Genomic DNA, 21,647 nt, shown 5'->3' with positions numbered 1-21,647 from the left:
GCTTAGGGCCCCACTCTCTTCGGGCCCCCCCAAAAATTTAAAGGAAAAAAAAACCTGGATGTACACTTCCAAAATATAAGATTAAAAAACACTTAATTTCATATTAATAAAGCTATTTATAATTATTAGTAGTTTGCATCCTATATTTACATTTATTATTTCATGTTATAGCAAGGTTCTAGAGACTGGTCATTGTAAATTGTGTTTCTAGAGGAACTTTTGTTACTGTGTTTGCATTATTAAGTTTGTTATGAATAAAAAATCATTTTAAGTTAGAGCTTCATAACTATTTCACTATTAATATACTTCTTCTTAATTGTATTTCAGTTCAACAATTACTTTGATAAAATGCATATTTTGTTATGTGCAAATGGCTTTAGATACCTATTAGGTCCATCAGTTACCTTATAGCATATATTCAACACAAAAAACAGCAATGATTTGTTGTTGACAAAGGACAGCTGGACGTATAAAGGGCCCCATTACCTTCAGTAGCTTAGGGCCCCATCAAACCTAAATCTGGCCCTGGCCAACATCCTGATCTCACAGTGGCCAACCAGTGGGAAACCAGCGAGCAGCGCAGGAGCGCAAGGGTGTTCTTCCCTCCTGTGTTTTCCAGCAAGTGGGATTCAAAACCATTACTGCCTCTCAGTGCCAGAGGCAGAGCGTAGCCTTCATGGCTAGTAGCCATGGATGCCTTTCGCTCCATGAATCCCCTTTTAAAGCCATCCAAGTTGGGGGACCATTGCTGCCTCCTGGGCGCATGAGTTCCACAGTTTGAGAGGGAAAGGGATGCTTTGGCAGATCGTAACAACTCTCTAATGGTCTAAACCACTGAGCCTCTTGGGCTTGCCGATCAGGAGGTCGGCAGTTCGAATCTCCACGACGGGGTGAGCTCCCGTTGCTCGGTCCCTGCTCCTGCCAACCCAGCAGTTCAAAAGCACGTCAAAGTGCAAATAGATAAATAGGTACCGCTCCAGCGGGAAGGTAAATGGCGTTTCCGTGCGCTGCTGTGGTTTGCCAAAAGCGGCTTAGTCATGCTGGCCACATGACCCAGAAGCTGTACGCCAGCTCCCTTGGACTATAGAGTGAGATGAGCGCACAACCCTAGAATCATCTGCGACTGGACCTAACGGTCAGAGGTCCCTTTACCTTTAACAATGCTTAAAAAACAAGTAGCAAACACACAACCTCTGAATAAGGGTTGTGAGAGAAGCAGCAACAGGAGAGAGGGCTGCTGCTTCCCCGGGCCATTTGTAGAATAAAAACCGATTGGTCCTTAATTTAAAGGCACTATTAGACAATTCCTGTGAACTGCACAACGAAAGAGCCAAGAAAAATGTATACTGCCATCTATTGGCAAAGGTACTTATTTGCAATTCCTATTGCAATAAAATTGGAGCAAAACCGACAAAGAATCTTGCGGTGCTTTAAAGATGAACAAAGTTTAAACTTCCATTGGCTATTTATTTATTTACTGAGTTTATATCCCTCCTCCAAGGAGATCAAGCAGTGCACATGGTTCTCACCTCTCCATTCTATCTTCACAACAACCCTGTGGGGTAGGGTCAGAGACTGAGAGACTGGCTGGCCCAAAGTCATAGCTGAGCAGGGATTTGAACCTCCTCAGCCTCCCAGGTCCTAGAGTCCATTTTATCAGGTGCAATAGAGTAGAATTTCCTGATTACCGTAATTGTAACCCAGCAGTTTCACACTGGAGCTATTGTAACAACAACAACAACAAATATTTTTATATATTTGCCCCTGACGGGACTCAAGGCAATTTACAGATTCATCTCATAATCGTGGGTGACTACAAAATATAGAGTAAGGGTGAAAGAGATTTGGGAGCCTGACTGATTCACTTCCACTGACAAGCCACATGTGGAGAGAACTAATTTGCTGGAAATGTTTAGATATGGAGGTTTTTCACTCCTTGCAGGAGTTCAGCTCCTGAGGGCCAAGTTGTTGTTGTTGTTGCCAAGTTGTTGTTGGTGGTGGTGGTTCTATTATTCCTCCATTAACTGCCCTGCTGGATATAAACTTGCCTCATTCCTGAGTTAAGTACTCTTTCTCATAATGGCTATGCATTGGCCTGTCTGAAGACCCCAGATCTTCAGGCTGTAGAGATTACTTAAATAACAAAAGAGAACTGTTGAAAGGCAAGACAAACTAAGCAGGAAAGGCTGGTGTCTTCCTCCTTATTGTTCTGTGCTCTTCATAAAATATTTCAGGGTCACCTCAAGAATCAGCCATTAGCGAGTTTTTAAAACTTCCCTTTTGCAACCTGAGGCTCTGGATTAATTTTGATACTGTCTTTAAGTATCAGGGGCCAGGGAGAAAGTGTAGAAACTTTAGGCTCCAGTTCTCCTGATTTGCCCAAGCTTTCTTTATCCTGTTGGCTTTAGGTCCTATTTGTGGTAGTAAATAAGCACCTTTGTTTTGCCTCCATCATGCATTCTGGGGATGTTAAAAAATATATATACCAGTATCTTCAGGTGAGTTGCTAGAGGTTTTCCACCCCCTCCCTCAGGAAAGTAGAAAAACATCTAATATCATCTAGTCCACTATTCTGTTCCCTCCTCTGACAGCTACAGGATTCAGGGAGGCCCCTGCCAACCAGAGTTCCCTGGGAAGAGGGACTGATTGTTAATCCGCTCTGGGAATTGTAGGTCTGCGAAGGGCTCCTAACAACTCTCAGCACCCTTCACACGCTACAGTTCCCTGGGGAAAGTTATGACTCTTTAAAGTGACATTGTACTGCTCTAAATGTAGAGTGCAGATGGGCCCTTAGTGGCAGAGTGTATGCTAGGGTTGCCATATAGTTGGGATTTGGCCATTGGGAATCACTTTGGCCAGCAAAACTTTGCCTGGAAAAGCTCAACATTTGTGTCCGGATTTTTCATTTTTTGAAATATTGCAACACTAGCACACGCTCTGCAGGCAGAAGGTCCCAAATTTGATCCTAGGTCTCTTCAGGGAAAAGGATCAGGTAGCAAGCAATAAGAGAGGCCTCAGGGTGAGACTCTGGAGATCTGACCCAGGGATGGGGGAACCTGTGTGGACCTCCAGGTGTTGCTGGACTACAGCTGCCAATAATCCCGGACAGTTGACCTCAGCTAACGAGCGTTGGAGGCAATCAGCATCTGGAGGGCCACCAGAATGTGACATCTGCCACATTCTCATGAGCAACCGTGGTGTAATGCATTTCTCTGAGAATGCTGCTCTAGACCAGGCATCCCCAACCTTCAGCCCTCCAGATGTTTTGGACAATTCCCATCATCCCTGACCACTGGTCCTGTTAGCTATGGATCATGGGAGTTGTAGGCCAAAACATTTGGAGGGCCACAGGTTGGGTATGCCTGCTCTAGACCCACAGCAGAGGGTGGAGTGGGGCTTGTTATTTCACTCTATTTTTTCTTATTATCTCCTTTGACATTCCTCTTTCTCATTCTGAAAGCTCAGTTAAGAAGAAGAAAAAGAAGAGTTTGGATTTGATATCCCGCCTTTCACTCCCTTTAAGGAGTCTCCAAGCGGCTCACATTCTCCTTTCCCTTCCTCCCCCACAACAAACACTCTGGGAGGTGAGTGGGGCTGAGAGACTTCACAGAAGTGTGACTGGCCCAAGGTCACCCAGCAGCTGCATGTGGAGGAGCGGGGAAGCGAACCCGGTTCACCAGATTATGAGTCCACCACTCTTAACCACTACACCACACTGAATAAAACATTTGGAAGGCCACGAGTTCCTCATCTCTTGAGTTCATAATACTGGGCTAAATGGACAAACCATCTAACCTAGCATAAAGCTTATGTGTAGTTCATCACTTTTACAGTGTTTTGTATGTGTTTATATCAATAAATTTTTTTACATTAAAAAAAGCAGTTTTTGACACTTAAAAGGATTTGCACTAAAAAAATTTGACTGCTTTGTAAGATTTTAATTTTTAAAAAATCTAACCTTAAAAGAAGCTTGTGTGTGGCAGTGGCTACACATGCATGAATGAGTTTATACTACTGCTCTGCCTCTTGAGTGGCTGGGGAAGCCCAGCCAGATGGATGGGGTATAAATAATAAATTATTATTATTATATTATTATTATTATTATTATGATGATGATGATGATGATGATGATGATGAAGGTTGGACCATGTTCCACTCAGCCTCCTTTTCACTGATGGCTCCATGACATGTGGCATTTTCAGCAAACAGGTAAAAATACTTGCTTTATGCTCCCAGGCTTCTAAATAAACATTTTAGGATGTCTTCAATCTTTTACGTCACTGCTATCCACAGCAGTTTTTTATTCTGCTTTAGGTATTACAGTCGTACCTCGGACGTTGAACGGAATCTGTTCTGGAAGTCCATTCAACTTCCAAAATGTTTGACTTCCAAGGCGTGGCTTCCAATTGGCTGCAGGAGCTTCCTGCAGCCAATTGGAAGCCGCGGAAGCCCCGCTGGATGTTCAGCTTCCAAAGAACATTCGCAAACCGGAACACTCACTTCCGGGTTTGCGGCATTCAGGAGCAAAAACATTTGACTGCTAAGGCGTTTGTCAACCAAGGTATGACTGTATATTTTCCATGTCACGGTTATAACATTGTACAGTCAGCTAGAAAACTTCACTGGTTGAGTGGTGAAAAAAATTGTAGGAAATAAATAAATAAGTAAAAGCAGACCTGTGAGGGGTATGGCCTGAGGAGAATTCTGAGGACCAGATAAGGGGACCTAGAGGGCCACATTCAGCCTTGGAATCTGAGGCACTGTATACCTCTTACTACCAAGGACAGACGAGATATTACTCTTGATAATGGCCAGAATACGAACTTGCTGAGGTGACTGAGCTGCTTGCTCTCAAGACAGAATGTCAACAAAGAAAGGACAGGTGTCTGGTTCAATCCAGGAAAATTCCTGCCTGAAACTCTATACTAAGCTAGACAGGTTAATGGTCTGACTTAGCACAAAGTAGCTCCTTAAATTCCCATGGACCAACAGTATAAACCTGTGATGTATTTGTGTGTGACAGAGGCAAAGACACTGATCTGTATGTAACAGGTTTTTATTCAGCCGGAAATTGCGTTTTCCTACATCCACATGTGTTAAAAGGCCATTAAGGGAGAGCCCATCAGGACTGAATTTCTTGTCAGAAGGGTAGAAGGTGTATGGTCTCACCAAGCTTTGCTCCGTGGCAGATAATGGACTACAACTCCCCATCAGCCCCATGCCAGCATGGTCAGTGGTCAGGAGTGATGGAAGCTGTAGTCCACCAAACATCTGGAGGACCAAAGGCCCCTCTCTATCCTTGCTCTAAGGCAGGACGTATGAGGTAGAACAAAAGCGGACAGGATAAATCCCCAACTTGGGGGCTGGGCGAGGGGGTTGTTTTTTTTCAGATATCCTCTTCCCACTGTGTGCATTTTCCATGGAGAGGCACAAAGGGGTGGCTGCTGCAGAAGCGGCGGGGGTTCTTATCAGGAAAACGACATTTAAAAAGGTGGACCAAAAGATTTTCAAGAACTAACAACCAGAAAACAGCCGGGTCAGGCAAGTTGTGTCACATACAGACAAAGGAGGACGTAGGCTGGATTTAAAAAACAGTCTTACTTTACGGAGGAGCAAAAAAATGTCTTTTAGATCAGAATAGTGGTCACAGTGCAGATGGGAGTGGGGGCGGCATTTCTCAGTCCAGAATCCATTCTCAACGGCTGCGTGACGTGAGAGACAAGGAAAGGCCAAAAAAGCCCATCAATGGCAGAGCAGGGATCTGTATACCCCTTTCCAGCAGACCTGCCAAAGCAAGCTTGATATTTTGGACGCATCAGAAGGGATGAAAGCACACATGGGAGAGCCATTGGAGATAAAGTCGTTCTTTCCTCCCTGCCTGCCTGCCAAGGCTCAGGAAGGCAAATATCCCTCCTAATCATCTTGCCAAGGGGCCTGGCCCATATCGGCTTCCACTGTCCTTTCACCATATAGAGGGTTGTGGGGCTCAAACCGCCCCGCCCCAGGTTCCTGGTGCAACTGGGAGAGATGCAAGAAGGGACAAGCTAGCATAGTTCTGAGTCAGGGTGTGACTGTCGCAAGAGTTTGCTTGGGAGCCTGATCAAAACAGCAGCCAAAGTTACAGCATGCAAGTGTGCCGATTGCAGTCTCAGCTTAGGTTGGTCTGTTGCGCCAAGCATGCTCCCTCGGAGCTGACCTCTCCAGGAGAAGGGAGAGGCTGCCCCTCAACCGAACAGTCCAGTTACAGAGCTTCCGACTGGTGCTTGTACTTCCTGTGCAGAACGAGCAAGTTTTTGCGCAGGAACATCTGCCCGCAGTCGGCGCAGGTGTACGTCTCCTTCCCGCTGTGCATCTGCCAGTGCACGGCGAGGCTGTGGCTGAACCAGAAGCTCTTCCCGCACAGCTCACAAAGGTGGCGACTCTCCCGGCTGTGGGTTCTCCTGTGCCTGTTGAGGTTGGCGCTCGCATAGCAGCGAAAGTCGCACTCGGGGCATTTGAACGGCTTCTCCCCCGTGTGGTTTCGCGTGTGGATGGTCCGGGCATTTGCAGAAGGGAAGCCTTTCCCACAGTGAGTGCACAGAAAGGGCCTCCTCTTGTGTGCATTCTCGTGTCTCACAAGCTGGTCTTGGTTCTCGAAGAACTGATGACAGTAGCTGCACTCATACCTTGGCTCTGTTTCCTCTGATTTCCACTCCCTGGGAACACCCTTGTCCCAAGAAGCTGGTCTTTGGGGTTCTGCTGCCATCGGACTCTGTGGCGCATCACTGTCTCTCTCCTTCTTGTAGATCTGCAGAGATGTGTTACCTGCTTCTCCCGACAGTGTCAGCTGCACTTTGGGCTGCTGATGGGCATTCTGGAGTTCATCTGCAGCTTGGGTTCTTTCGCAACTATGCAAAGGGCTTCTTTCAGGCAAGGGTGACAACTCCTGCAGGTCTTCTTGCCCACCGATGACAACAACATCATATTCTCCTGACGTGCAACTGCCAGAGTCTGAGTTGCCTTTGGGGGAAGCAGCTGTGTGTTGGTTCCTTTGAGGGCTGCTGTTAGTTTCTACCTCCTTGCAGGCCTCTGGGGAGCTGGGTTCCCATCTTGGCCACATCTCCATCTTCTGAAGAGACGCATTCTGGAGTTCATCTGCAGGTTGAGCTCTTTCACAACTCTGCAAAGGGCTTCTTCCAGGCAAGGGTGACAACTCCTGCGGGTCTTCTTGCCCACCGATGACAACAACATCATATTCTCCTGACGTGCAACTTCCAGAGTCTGAGTTGCCTATGGGGGAAGCAGCTGTGTGTCGGTTCCTTTGAGGGCTGCTGTTAGTTTCTACCTCCTTGCAGGCCTCTGGGGAGCTGGGTTCCCATCTTGGCCACATGTCCATCTTCTGAAGAGACGCATTCTGGAGTTCATCTGCAGCTTGGGCTCTTTCGCAGCTCTGCAAAGGGCTTCTTCCAGGCAAGGGTGACAAATCCTGCAGGTCTTCTTGCCCAACGATATCAAGGGGATCGTAGTTTACTGCTGTGCTACTCCCAGAGTCTGAGTTGCTGTTGGGGGAAGCAGCTGTGTGTTGGTTCCTTTGAGGGCCGCTGCAAGTTTCTACCTCCTTGCAGACCACTGGGGAGCTGGGGTTCCATCTTGGCCACATCTCCTCCATGTTCTGAAGAGACGCATTCTGGAGTTCATCTGCAGCTTGGGCTCTTTCGCAACTATGCAAAGGGCTTCTTCCAGCCAAGGGTGACAACTCCTGCAGGTCTTCTTGCTCACCGATGATAACAACATCATATTCTCCTGATGTACAACTCCCGGTTTCTGAGTTGCCTTCGGATTCCCTTTCCAGCCCTTCCCGTGGCCCCTTCTTCAATGCAGCAGCAGTCAACATCTCCAGTGCAGCACTTCTGATAGTCTCTGGTTCGGATTTTGTGAAGAACGTTGTCTGGGATGGCAGGCACAAGCTCAGTTCTCCTGGTTCACAGCCCTTTGGGGAACTTCTGAGCAAACTGGAGGAAGCAGCTGTGTATTGGTTCCTTTGAGGTACACAGCAAGTTTCTACCTCCTTGAAGGCCCCTGGGGAGCTTGGGTTCCATCTTGGCCACATCTTCTCCATGTTCTCAAGAGATGCATTCTGGAGTTCATCTGCAGCTTGGGCTCTTTCACAACTCTGCAAAGGGCTTCTTCCAGGCAAGGGTGACAACTCCTGCAGGTCTTCTTGCCCACCGATGGCAACAGCATCATATTCTCCTGACGTGCAACTCCCAGTTTCCGAGTTGCCTATGGGGGAAGCAGCTGTGTGTTGGTTCCTTTGAGGGCCGCTGCAAGTTTCTACCTCCGTACGGGCCTCTGGGGAGCTGGGTTCCCATCTTGGCATCTCCTCCATGTTCTCAAGAGACGCATTCTGGAGTTCATCTGCAGCTTGGGCTTTTTCACAGCTCTGCAAAGGGCTTCTTCCAGGCAAGGGTGACAAATCCTGCAGGTCTTCTTGCCCAACGATATCAAGGGGATCGTAGTTTACTGCCGTGCTACTCCCAGAGTCTGAGTTGCTGTTGGGGGAAGCAGCTGTGTGTTGGTACCTTTGAGGGCCACTGCAAGTTTCTACCTCCTTGCAGACCCCTGGGGAGCTGGGTTCCCATCTTGGCATCTCCTCCATGTTCTGAAGAGACACACTCTGGAGTTCATCTGCAGCTTGGGTTCTTTCAGAACTCTGCCAAGGGCTTCTTTCAGGCAAGGGTGACAACTCCTGCAGGTCTTCTTCCCCTCTGATGGAAACAGCATCATATTCTCCTGAAGTGCAACTGCCAGAGTCTGAGTTGCCTTTGGGGGAAGCAGCTGTGTGTTGGTTCCTTTGAGGGCCGCTGCAAGTTTCTACCTCCTTGCAGACCCCTGGGGAGCTGGGTTCCCATCTTGGCATCTCCTCCATGTTCTCAAGAGACGCATTCTGGAGTTCATCTGCAGCTTGGGCTCTTTCGCAACTATGCAAAGGGCTTCTTCCAGGCAAGGGTGACAACTCCTGCAGGTCATCTTGCCCACCGATGGCAACAGCATCGCAGTTTCCTGCCGTGCAACTCCAAGTTTCCGAGTTGCCTTTGGGGGAAGCAGCTGTGTGTTGGTTCCTTTGAGGACCGCTGCTAGTTTCTACCTCCTTGCAGGCCTCTGGGGAGCTGGGGTTCCATCTTGGCCACATCTCCATGTTCTGAAGAGACACACTCTGGAGTTCATCTGCAGCTTGGGTTCTTTCAGAACTCTGCCAAGGGCTTCTTTCAGGCAAGGGTGACAACTCCTGCAGGTCTTCTTGCCCACCGATGACAACATCATATTCTCCTGACGTGCAACTCTCAGTTTCCGAGTTGACTTCGGAGTCCCTTTCCAACACTTCTTTTGGCCCCTTCTTCAATGCAGCAGTGGCCAACATCTCTAGTGCAGCACTTCTGATAGTCTCTGGTTCAGATTTTGTGGAGAACGTTGTCTGGGATGGCAAGCAGAAGCTGTGTTCTGCTGGTTCGCAGTCCTTTGGGGAACCTCTGAGCAAACTGGAGGATGTAGCTGTGTGTTGGTACCTTTGAGGGCCGCTGCAAGTTTCTACCTCCTTGCAGACCCCTGGGGAGCTGGGGTTCCATCTTGGCCACATCTCCTCCATGTTCTCAAGAGATGCATTCTGGAGTTCATCTGCAGCTTGGGCTCTTTTGCAACTCTGCAAAGGGCTTCTTTCAGGCAAGGGTGACAACTCCTGCAGGTCTTCTTCCCCTCTGATGGAAACAGCATCATATTCTCCTGACGTGCAACTCCCAGTTTCCGAGTTGCCTATGGGGGAAGCAGCTGTGTGTTGGTACCTTTGAGGGCCGCTGCAAGTTTCTACCTCCGTACGGGCCTCTGGGGAGCTGGGTTCCCATCTTGTCATCTCCTCCATGTTCTGAAGAGACGCATTCTTGAGTTCATCTGCAGCTTGGGCTTTTTCACAGCTCTGCAAAGGGCTTCTTCCAGGCAAGGGTGACAACTCCTGCAGGTCTTCTTGCCCAATGATATCAAGGGGATCGTAGTTTACTGCCGTGCTACTCCCAGAGTCTGAGTTGCTGTTGGGGGAAGCAGCTGTGTGTTGGTTCCTTTGAGGGCCACTGCAAGTTTCTACCTCCTTGCAGACCCCTGGGGAGCTGGGGTTCCATCTTGGCCACATCTCCTCCATGTTCTGAAGAGACGCATTCTGGAGTTCATCTGCAGGTTGGGCTCTTTCACAACTCTGCAAAGGGCTTCTTCCAGGCAAGGGTGACAACTCCTGCAGGTCTTCTTGCCCACTGATGGCAACAGCATCGCAGTTTCCTGCCGTGCAACTCCAAGTTTCCGAGTTGCCTTTGGGGGAAGCAGCTGTGTCTTGGTTCCTTTGAGGGCCGCTGCTAGTTTTTACCTTCATGGAGGCCTGCAGGAGGCTGGGTTTCCTTCTTGGCTCTTCCTGCTGACAGAAGCAGGATCTGGCCTGCTTACCAACTAGCTGCATCTTTTGCTTAGATCTCCTCCTTAACATCATGGCCTGTGATCTCAACTGCCACTTGACACAGGCTTTTTTCTGCTTGTTACTCTGGAGACGGGCCCTTTTGGAACAGTGTCTTTGATGAACCTGCTGACTTTTGCTGTGGTTGTCTTGCTTGTGACGCGCAATAACGCAGTCTTTTCCTGATAGCTTTCTCTTCGATTCCACTGGCTGGCTGACAGAGACGTTCTCTTCTCTGCAGTTCTGTAAGGAGTTTTGTTGGGATTGTTTGGATAATTCCACTTGCACCTGAACATGGGTTCCTCCCTGCCCAGAAACGTCTAGAATCTCCACCTCAGATGCTTCTGCCAAGGCCGCCAGACACCGTGTGTTTTCTTCCTCAGTGTCCTGTAAAATGTTTCTTTCTACTGTGCTTGATGCTGTCGGTGGCTCAGTGTTTACGGGTAGCTCTTCCGGATTCTTCTCCTCAGGGTGGACGCCATTTGCAGAATTCAAAATGGCACCTTTCCCCTCAGCCCTGAGGAGCTTTTCATGGCATTTCTTGTTCAGCTGGGTTTTCTCATGTCTCTTCAGATGCCACATCTCAACGAACCCTTTCCCACACACACATTTGAAGGGCTTTTCTGCCAAGTGGGTCTTTTGATGCCTAGTGAGGTGATATTTGTAATCAAAGCGTTTCCCACATTTAAAGCATCGCCATAGTGCTTTCCTTCTGTGAGGATTCCCACGCTTCAGGGAGCGGGGATTGTCTGTGGTCACTTTTTGGTCTGAGCGTTTGGAGAGCTTTTTCCTCACATGGCCTCTCTGGTGGGAAGCAAGGTAGTTCTTCTGATAGAAGCTTTTCCCACACTCCAAACATTGGTAAGGCTTCTTTTTTCTCCTGTGGATTCTCTCGTGATCGACAAGCAAACTTTTTGTTCTTGTGTGCTCCCCGCAGTATTGGCATTTGTAGACTTTGCCCTCCATGTAAGTTTTTAGGTGCTTGGAAAGGCTTAAGCTACGAGCCACGCTGCGAGTGACAACGCCGTCCCTCAGGTCTGTATGGGGCTGCAGTTCTGTGTGGATTCTTTCAGGTACAGAGCGGCTACTCTTCAACCTGGGCCTTCCGACAGGTTTTTGTTTGTTGTGGGTTGCTTTGTGTTGGAGAAGGTTGTCCTTTCGAGAGAAACGTTTCACACAATAGGGGCATTTATAGGATCTCCCTCTTCTGTGGAGTTTCTCGTGGTTAGTGAGCGGACCACTTCCACTCAGGCATTTGCCACAGTACTGGCATTTATAGACCCGTTCCCCACCTGGAGTTCTTGGGTGCTGGGAAAGGTTAAAAACATTTGTGACTTTCCCCCCGTCCGTCGGGACTGCAGGGAGACTTTCCACCGTGTAGACGATTCTGGAAGCAGAGGGGGTATAGTTGGCATTCATTCTCACAGGGCGTTCACAGGCTGCCTTCCTCCAGTGGGTCGCTTCATGCTGGAGAAAACTGTACTTATGAAGGAAGCTTTTCTGACACTGGGGACATTTGTAGGGCATCTCTTCCCTGTGGATTCTCTCGTGATCAACGAGCAAACTTTTGGTCCGCATACATCTCCCACAAAACTGGCAATTGTAGAGATTTGGGGGGGTCCCCTGCTGTCTATCAGAGCCAAGGCCCGATAAGAAAGTTCCCTCAGAGACAGAGGCTGCAGGAGGTTTCTTCTCAGGAGCACCAGGGAAAATGGCCGCCTTCTCTTCTCTCTCTCCCTTGGGAAGGCTGCCCTCCTTCTCCCTCAGGTGGATTTTCTGGTGTCTGTCAAGGTGCTCCTTTCGGGTGAAGGCTTTCTCACATTCGGGGCATCGATAGGGCCGCTCTGCCGTATGGCTATTCAGGTGCGCTGTCAGGGTGCGCTTCCGCTGGAAGCACATCCCACACTCGGAGCATTTAAAAGGCCTTTCTCGCAGGTAGGCCTTGGGGTGCTTCCTTGGGCTGGGGTGTTTATAACCCCTTTCTTCCGCATGGCCTCTCTGGTGACTGGCAAAGGCCTTTTTGGCTGTGAACCTTTCCCCACAGGAAGAACATTTATAGGGGCACTCGCCAGAATGAGTTTTCTGGTGACTGAGGAGGGATGCTTTTGTCTTGAAGGCCTGGCCGCAGTCCGGGCAGGTCCTCTGAGGCTGCCCTCTGGAAGCCTTCTTTTTGGCTCTGCATGGAGCAACGTCGCCAACTTCTGTCGCGCTACACTTTATCTTCCCCAGCTGGGCTCGTGGGGGCTTCTTCAGCTGAGGCCTATTCGTGGAGGCTTCCGTTTGCCTCACGCCCTGGCATCCATTCCCCTTGAAGATATCCAGTATGCTTCTACGAAGGATCGTCAGCTTGTGACCTCCACGTGGCCGTTTCTGTTCTTCAGCCTCACTTTCCTGATCATCCTCTGCAGGAAACAGAAGGGAGAAGGATATACAAAAATGGGATCAATATGAGAGCAGAGAAAAAGCCATCCACCCCAACAGCTGTCGCCACATCTCATGGCAGTCAATTTCACAAATTATGCACCGCGTGAAATAATTTTGTGCGTCTCGATGACAACCAATTCCGTTGTGGGTCCCACACATAAACACACTATGTTCTAGTAAGGGGAGTGTGGAGAAAACACTCGCTATTCACTTCCTTTAGCCACAGGCAGGCAGCCTGAAAAATCTCTAAAACTGCTCCTTTATTCCATCCAATCAAGACTTCTTTCCTCCCTCCATTTCTCACTTATTCTTCCTGCCTTTAAAATGCTTCTTCCCTTCTTTCTATGTAATTTGCAGAAAAGGCAATATTTTATTTTATTTATTTCGCTTTCTTTTTGAGGGAGGGGAAGAAGTTTTTTCCCAGCAGATGTCTGAGAACAAACGGGTATGATGCGCAACATATGGCAGTGTGGCATCATGGTTAGAGTGTTGGGCTATGACCTGGGAGAGCAGGGTTCGAATCCCCAGTCAGCCAGGAAGCTCGCTGGGTGACCTTGGGCGAATCACCATCTCTTAGCCTAACCCAATCTCACAGGGTTATTGCGAGGATAAAACGGGGAAGGGAATCATACATACCACCTTGAGCTCCTTGGAAGATAAAGGTGGTATATAAATGCAATTAATTAATGAATATGTGCATGTTTTGTACAGAAAGGAATTACTTTCACTTGCTATCCAAAAGAGTATCTGTAGTGGTCTCTTGCACTAAAAATAAAAAAATAAAAATCCTCAGTACAGTGGTACCTCGGGTTACATACGCTTCAGGTTACAGACTCCGCTAACCCAGAAATATTACCTCAGGTTAAGAACTTTGCTTCAGGATGAGAACAGAAATTGTGCTCCGGCGGCGCAGCAGCAGCAGCAGGAGGCCCCATTAGCTAAAGTGGTACTTCAGGTTAAGTGCAGTTTCAGGTTAAGAATGGACCTCTGGAACGAATTAAGTACTTAACCTGAGGTACCACTGTATATTTATTTGAGAGTAGTCCTGCCAGATCCAGCGGGTTGCATTCAATGTGATATTAAGACAGGGCACAAGGATTTCAGCCAGCAGAATGGTACTTCCCCTCACCCGCATGTCCCCTATGTCTGTTCTAGGGGTACCGGGGGGCCCCCAAATACTCCAGAGTAGATTTGGGAAGGAGCACATGCAGGGCAAGGAAAGGGAGGAAGCCAAACTGTACCAGCAGTAATGTTTATGTTAACAGAATGAGCAAGTGGAATACTTGAAAAACCAACAAGGACACAGGAATATAGACTAAGAATTACCATAATCTATCTGGGAAAAGTTTATAAAAATTATGCATTGTGGGAGAAAGTGGATAGGACAAAGTCCTGCCCCCTCCCGCCCAGGGCCGAATTTAGGTTTGATGAGGCCCTAAGCTACTGAAGGTAATGGGGCCCTTTATGTGTCCAGCTGTCAACAACAAATTGTCACTGTTTTTTGTGTTGCATATATGCTATAGGGTCATTTATGGACCTAATAGGTATCTAAAGCCGTTTGCACATGTTGCCATGCAACCAGTCTATGCAGAATGTAGGCACCCTATACATAGAAATGAGCAAACCAGTGCTATTTTAGGGAGCAAGTTGGCAGGCGGGGCCCATTACTTACATCATAGGAGCCTACACAAAACAAAACACTGTTGCTGTATGTAGGTCTTCTTTTATTTTTTTTATCTTATATTTTGGAAATGTACATCCAGTTTTTCCCCCCTTTAAATTTTCCCTTTAAATTTTTGGGGGGAGCCCAAGAGAGTGGGGCCCTAAGCTTAAGCTTGTTTAGCTTATACGTAAATCCGGCACTGGACGCAAGAGATGTGCCTCTTTAGGACCCGCCATATTTTCATGGTTGTACATTGCTTTAAACTGTTTCCATCAACATGATGCTTAAATGGTTGTAACATGCCTTGGGAACCTTCGAGTGAAGACTGGATAATAAGTTGAAATAATAAAATCCATCCATGCCCCCTTAGGAAGAAATGGTGGGATTTGGAGCACGGCCAAATGGTGGTAGCCTCTCCTTCCTTGGAGGTTTTTAAGCAGAGGTCGGGTGGGGATGCTTTAGCTGAGATTCCTGCAATGCACGGGTCAGACTGGATGACCCTCAGGGTCCCCTTCCAAATTGACAGTTCTGGGATTCTATGGTGTTCCGTAGGAGCTGTCTAAACAAAGGGCTTCCCTACACCAGGGGTCAGCAACCTTTTCCAGCCGTGGCCAGTCCACCGTCCCTCAGACCATCTGGTGGGCCGGACTATATTGGGGGGGGGTGAATGAATTCCTATGCCCCACAAATAACCCAGAGATGCATTTTAAATACAAGGACACATTCTACTCATGTAAAAACACCAGGCAGGCCCCACAAATAACCCAGAGATGCATTTTAAATAAAAGGACACATTCGACTCATGTAAAAACACGCTGATTCCCGGACCGCCCACGAGCTGGATTTAGAAGGTGATTGGGCCGCATTTGGCCCCCGGACCTTAGGTTGCCTACCCCTGCTCTAGACAATCCTGACCTGAGCTTTCTGATGTACTGTTGTATTTCACCGGGCTTCTGTACAGATCCCACCACACCCCTGCCTTCGGCCATCGCTTCAGCGTTGGTTTCACCGGGCCTTCCTCTGCACTCTCCTCAGAGCTCTGGAGATCTGGGACCCAAGCGTCTTCCCCTCGATCCAGCCGGCTGAGCAGTTCGGACCCTTGGGCAGGGAATGTGCCTGAGGTGGGCACAAAGAGGAAGACGGAGTTGAGTTGAGCAGAGCACATGAGAAAGAGAGAGAGAGAGAGCAGGGGGACACTGGATGAAGGGCAAATAAAATACAAACTCTGACAGCAGCTCTACGGACCTGACTGCAACCACTGCCTGAGGGACCTCCATCTCCCCTCCACCTGCTGGATCTGGGGCCTCTACTGGCTCTCCAGACCAGGACCTACTTGCAGTTGTGAAAGCAGGGCAGGGACCAGGACCCTGGGCAGACAAACAGCACTGGAAACACCTGAAGCCCCAGCTAGGTGTGCATCAGTTGCTGGGGAAGCTCTATAAAGCCTGCAAACCCTGGCGGCAGGAACATCCCTTTGATGGTGGAACAAGGGTGTTGTAATAATACAACAAAACAACAACACCACAAACTGGCTTATAAGTGTAAAACCAAATTCACTAGAATAATAGCTAGAATAGAGATAGACTTATAACCACTCAAACAACAAACATGCTAAGGTGCCATGTGCAAAACAAAGCCAGGAGATACTGTAAACATGGAGTGGATAAATGTACAACTCTATCTTAACAAGGGATGCGGATAGTGCTGTGGGTTAAACCATAGAGCCTAGGGCTTGCCGATCAGAAGGTCGGTGGTTCAAATCCATGTGACAGGGTGAGCTCCCGTTGCTCGGTCCCTGCTCCTGCCAACCTTGCAGTTTGAAAGCATGTCAAAGTGCAAGTAGATAAATACCTTCTCCGGCGGGAAGGTAAACGGCGTTTCCGTGCGCTGCTCTGGTTCGCCAGAAGCAGCTTAGTCATGCTGGCCACATGACCCAGAAGCTGTATGCCGGCTGCCTCGGCCAATAAAGCAAGATGAGTGCTGTAACCCCAGAGTCAGCCATGACTGGACCTAATGGTCAGGGGTCCCTTTACCTTTTTATCATAACAAGTTACATGTGCAGTAAACGTTATACAGACTGGATAAATGAACCATTCAACAAGTAGCGTAACTCCAATCACAGAACGGCAACCCCGTGCCGCCACAATGGCAAGGGTAGCACACTTGAAAACGTCTTTCAAAGCTGTTTTTCAAAGACTGAACTGGATGAGATGTTCTTCAACGGGTCTTGAGTTGGAAACACAAAGCTGTATGCATGTTGTATTATTATTACTGTCACCACATTTGATACTTTGTGTTTATACGGAACAAGGGTGTTGGCCAGGCTCCTATGGTTTTAATGGGGGTGGGGTTTTCGCTTGGGTGAGTGTTGTTTACTAGGGGCGAGGTTGTTTCAAATTGGATTTCAGGTCTTTCCCAGCCCCAACCCTGGATACATTGGGGCAATGCCAGCTCCAGATTTTGGCAGTCTTTTGGGCAAGACTCCCTCCATGGGCTGCAGCCGCAGGGCTAGAGGACTCTTGTCGATGTTGACATTTCCATTCCACCTTAAGGAGGAGACGTGTGGAACTGTTGTGTGTCACATGTCTGTTTACATTCCAGCACAGCTTGCTGGGAACTTCCGTTGTGTATAGCTTTTGCTTTTTCCTGTTCTCTCTGAGATGAGGAGAGAGAGAGAGAGAGAGAGAGAGAGAGAGAGAGAGAGAGAGATTGTTCTTTGTCCTGATTTATGATTAATAAATCTGTAGTTGTAGTATGCTTCCACAAGCCTCACACCTATTCTGTGTGCGCAGTTTGATCTGCTGATAGTGTGCCCTGGCTCAGAAGCCCCGGTCGCTGATTTACGTTGGAGCTGAGGTGATGGTCTTCGCAGCGGGACAGCCGGAAGGAGACAGCCCAGCAAGGGCTAGCCAGCTGGCCTCCCGTCCCTCTGCATGCTATCAGTGGGGTGGGGCCCCTCAGCAGCTGCCAACCTGTGATGCCAGCCCTGTGCCAGCAGGAACTACTTCTGGGATCTTTCATGTGCCAGCAACAAACTCTGTGGCTGAGCGACTGCAGGTTTCGCCTACAGGCGAGAGGAAAAATGCTCAACAACCTCAAACTCCTGAACAATTTGAGAGACGAGCCGGTGACTCGTGCCACCATTATTTAATCTGGAGTGGACTGATTTTGTGGCATATATTTGTTAAAGAATCCTTACCGAGGGAGGCCATAGAGCTACAGCTCTCCTGCATGGCGTTCCTGCACAAGGCTCTCTGGCGACGGCCCGCAAGCAGACACGGCCCTTCGCTGGAGTGCACGGTCACCTCTACCAAGGCTTCAGGTACCTGGAACAGCAGGAATAAAAAAAAAGAAAGACCCTCACTCAGAGTCTGCAGTGATAGCTCATGAGAGACAGTGTTGTGTAGTGGTTAGGGCAAGGTTCGGGGTGGGTGGGGAAATGGGTTCAAACCCTCATGTGGCCATGAAGCTCTTGGGCAATTGTGGTAGCAAAGGTATCGGTGGATCTTAAACATATACAACAGAAAATAATATTTAGACTCCATTACATTTACATAGAAAAGGACAGTCAAATGCAACTCTTTGTTGGAGATGTGCTAAGGATAATGCCTCTTTGAAACAGATGTTCTTACAGTGTCCTGCTCTCACTAAGTTTTGGGAGAAAGTGTTAAACTGTATAAATTTGAAAGTACAGAAAATTTTAAAAAAATTCAGAGGAAAGTATTATTTTGAATTATATACCTATTATATGGAAGTAGACAACTGAACAATGAAAATGGATTCTGTGCGCCCTAACTACAACCCAAAGACTGGTAATTGATAAACTGGAAGAACAAAAATATGCTCCCCTTTAATAATCAATGGACTGAAGACATGACAGCACTCACAACATAAGAGTGGCTTGCCTATTAAGGCACACTTTGTCTGGATAAATATATTGATATGTGAAATGAGTTTATACAGATCACAGTAGATTATTAATAATCATATATGTATTAGTGCATATAAGAATCATATATATATATATATATATATATATATATGCACATACATGCATATATTACTTTTTCACTTCATTTTGTATAACTGAAAAAAACTTAAAATATTTAAAAAAACAGATAATGCCAGGGTAATACTTGAAGATTAAATAACATAATGTAATAATAATTACAGGGCACACTTGTTCTTAAACTGTACCACATATATTTTTATTGGCTCAGGTAAAGATGCATACAGCATTTCTTTTAACAAAACTCCCTGGCTTTTGCCAAAGGCAACGCTGTTTCTCAACTGCAGGAGTGTAATACAACAAGTGTGGTCTGGAAATCTGAGTGATCTGCAGTAGATCAGCAAAGATTCTGACTCCCTCTTTTTTATACATAACAATAGCAAACAACAAAACGTCTCATTCCCCCTTCTGAATTATGCTACCAAGATTTAAAAAAAATAAATGGGGGGGGGGGAGGAGCACAGGAGTATATCTTAATGTGAGAGGACTGAGAGCTGAAGACCGCTCTCAATTTAGGGAAAAAGTACAGAACATGTAACCAACCTTCAGAGTGGTAATGGGGAGTCAGCCCAGCCTAATTTTCAGGGTTGTTGTGAGAATGAAATGGCACAGGGTGGGAGAAAGCCAGGTTAGATTTAGAATGCAGCCATAACCAAACCAAGAACTTATTAGGGGACCATAGGCAAACCATTGTTTGCTCAGCATCAATCCCTTATCTTCAGAATATGGCTGGCCCATCTTAAAGGAACATGGCATGAAGCATTTTAGTACCTCAGATACAATACAGTGCTGCTCTTCCCCTTAACACCTGAATCTATTTTGACCTGATGCACTCTTGGCCTGGCCCCTACCCCCACTGCCACCACACCTGCCCCTAGGGTAAGCTTTCTCTCTCCCCACATCTTTCACCCACCCCACCAGAAACCCCCAAATCTCCCCTACTTGAGCCATCTTCGCCATTTCTCTTCCTCCGTCAGTAGTTTGGGATGATCCCGAATCGAGCAAGAGCTGGCCGAGTCAAAAAATATTCTTTTTTTCGCCGCAGCCTGTGGAGAAGCAAGAAGGATAGTTTCAGAAAAGGCTTTCCTCCCTTGATGGTTCCAAGTGAGGAGACCCCGCAAGTCAGATTTCTATCCCTCCATACCCTAAAATCTTGCTGGTTCAGGGTGCCAGTTATAATAATAATATTATTATAGCCAAGTGAAGTCCTTTGAAGGTGCTTTTTTGCATCTCAAGACCCAACTAAAAGGCATCAGTTAAAATCTGCATACAGGCACACCAGCTACAAATCCAAATGCTTCCTTTTCCACACCCCCTCTCCCTTCAGACTCACCCTCCCGATTTTCACCCATAAGAACACCCTCCTAAATTGAACTAATTGATCTGGGCAGAGTTAGAATCATAGAATTGTAGGGTTTGAGTAAACACTTATTAGCAGGGTTTGAGTAAACACTTACAATTAAGGGGGAAAGTGTATAAATTACGGAGCAATAATTGGGAAAACTACCCAAAAATTTGCAAGATGAGGTTCTCTGTAATCTATGTGAGTTCTATGGTGAACATTCTAGTTTGGAACACTACGCATAACTTTTTGAACTCATTGCAGATGTGGCTTTAAATCAGTCCACGTTGGTTTCTACCCATGCTACCAATGGATAAGAACAGAAGAATATTTAGTTGAAAGGTTTTTTTTTAAATTAAGGTAAACAAAATAAGTAGAAGGAGCGAACTTTTAAAGAACCAGAAGAGGAGGTTGGGGGAAGTCAAGACTTGGATTTATTTATTTTATTATTGTGTTTATGATGACTGGGCTGAATATAAAATTGTAAAACCTAATAAAAATTACTTTAAAAAAGAATCATGGAGTTGGAAGGGACCCCACAGGAATCTCAGCTGAAGCATCCATGACAGATGGCCACCCAACCGCTGCTCAGAGAAGTTGGAGAGTCTCCTCTTTCTGTTTCTCTTTCCCCCTTTCGGTTTCCTTCTGGTTCCCATTATGGCCCCCGCCATCAGAGTCACGGGCTCTCCCCTTCCTGGTTTGCTTACCTGGAGCCTCCAAACTCAGCTCAGGGACTCCCTGGCTCCAAGAGAAGTGGATCCACTTTCCAAGACGGATGGAGATCTTCTCCAAATTCCCAGCGATGCTGCGGGCGAGCTGCAGTTGCTTTCATCCATGCCTCCTTCCCCAGGAGAGCGAAGTCCCGGAAGCAAGAGCGTCTGACCCAACAGTCCCAGGATGGCGGGGAAAGGAGGAGACAAAAAAAAACTCTCCCTCGCCCTCAAATGGCCAACTGAGGTTGCCATCTTTCCCTTCCGAGATCTGCGCCTGTGCTCTCAGCTGCTGCGTGCGACAGGCTGAAAGACACCGGGTGCAGTTCGCCCCCAGGACCACGGCGCCCCTACAGACAACTTTTTTCACTCCTCCGTCCTCTCCCCATTCCCCTTTTCAACCCAGAGTGTCTTCCCCATTCCCAAAGCACCTGAGAACAACAATGGAACAATGGAAACGCAAAAAAAAGAGGAATGATAGAAAGGGATATTGAGGTTGCAGGGAAGTGTGTTTGTTGCCTGTCTGGCAATCCCCTCTGGCGCCTGGAAGTTGATAACAAAGACCAGTTTTAGTCTCTCTCTCTCCCTCTCCGGAGGCAGGAAAAGCTTTTATCAGAGGAGTGTGCCTCTAGGCACCTGCAGAGTGCAATGTTTTCTGATATGCATGCCCATCCTCCAAGAGATAGAGGTCCCATTGGCATTATATTTAAAGCAGTACCGTCCCACTTGGTAAAAAGCCCCCCCCCCCGAAAAGTCATAAGAGCTGTAGTTTATTGAGGGTGCTGAGAGTTGTTAAGGGACCCCTGACCATTAGGTCCAGTTGTGACCGACTCTGGGATTGCGGCACTCATCTCGCTTTACTGGCTGAGGCAGCCAGCGTACAGCTTCTGGGTCACGTGGCCAGCATGACTAAGCCGCTTCTGGCGAAGCAGAGCAGCGCACGGAAACGCCACGCCGTTTACCTTCCCACCGGAGCAGTATCTATTGATCTACTTGCACTTTGATGTGCTTTCAAACTGCTAGGTTGG

General features: G+C 47.6%; 1 protein-coding gene across 1 annotated transcript; it reads right to left on the bottom strand.

Moving 5' to 3' along the window:
- Window positions 1-5,439: 5,439 nt before the first annotated feature.
- Window positions 5,440-20,683, bottom strand: LOC310836622 (uncharacterized protein). The gene is made up of 5 exons (XM_083722168.1): window positions 20,617-20,683; window positions 19,510-19,613; window positions 17,758-17,884; window positions 15,474-15,674; window positions 5,440-12,873 (listed from the first exon to the last, which is right to left on the bottom strand). Exons 2-5 carry the CDS (start codon window positions 19,525-19,527, stop codon window positions 6,242-6,244), a joined length of 6,978 nt encoding a protein of 2,325 aa, XP_083578294.1. The 5' UTR covers window positions 19,528-19,613; window positions 20,617-20,683; the 3' UTR covers window positions 5,440-6,241.
- Between the last annotated feature and the right edge of the window lie 964 nt (window positions 20,684-21,647).

Source organism: Podarcis gaigeae (assembly GCF_964106915.1).
Source record: "Podarcis gaigeae genome assembly, chromosome: 2".
Lineage (NCBI taxonomy): Eukaryota > Metazoa > Chordata > Lepidosauria > Squamata > Lacertidae > Podarcis > Podarcis gaigeae.
Note: the sequence above shows the minus strand (reverse complement) of the source record. Positions and strands in the feature narration are given on the sequence as shown.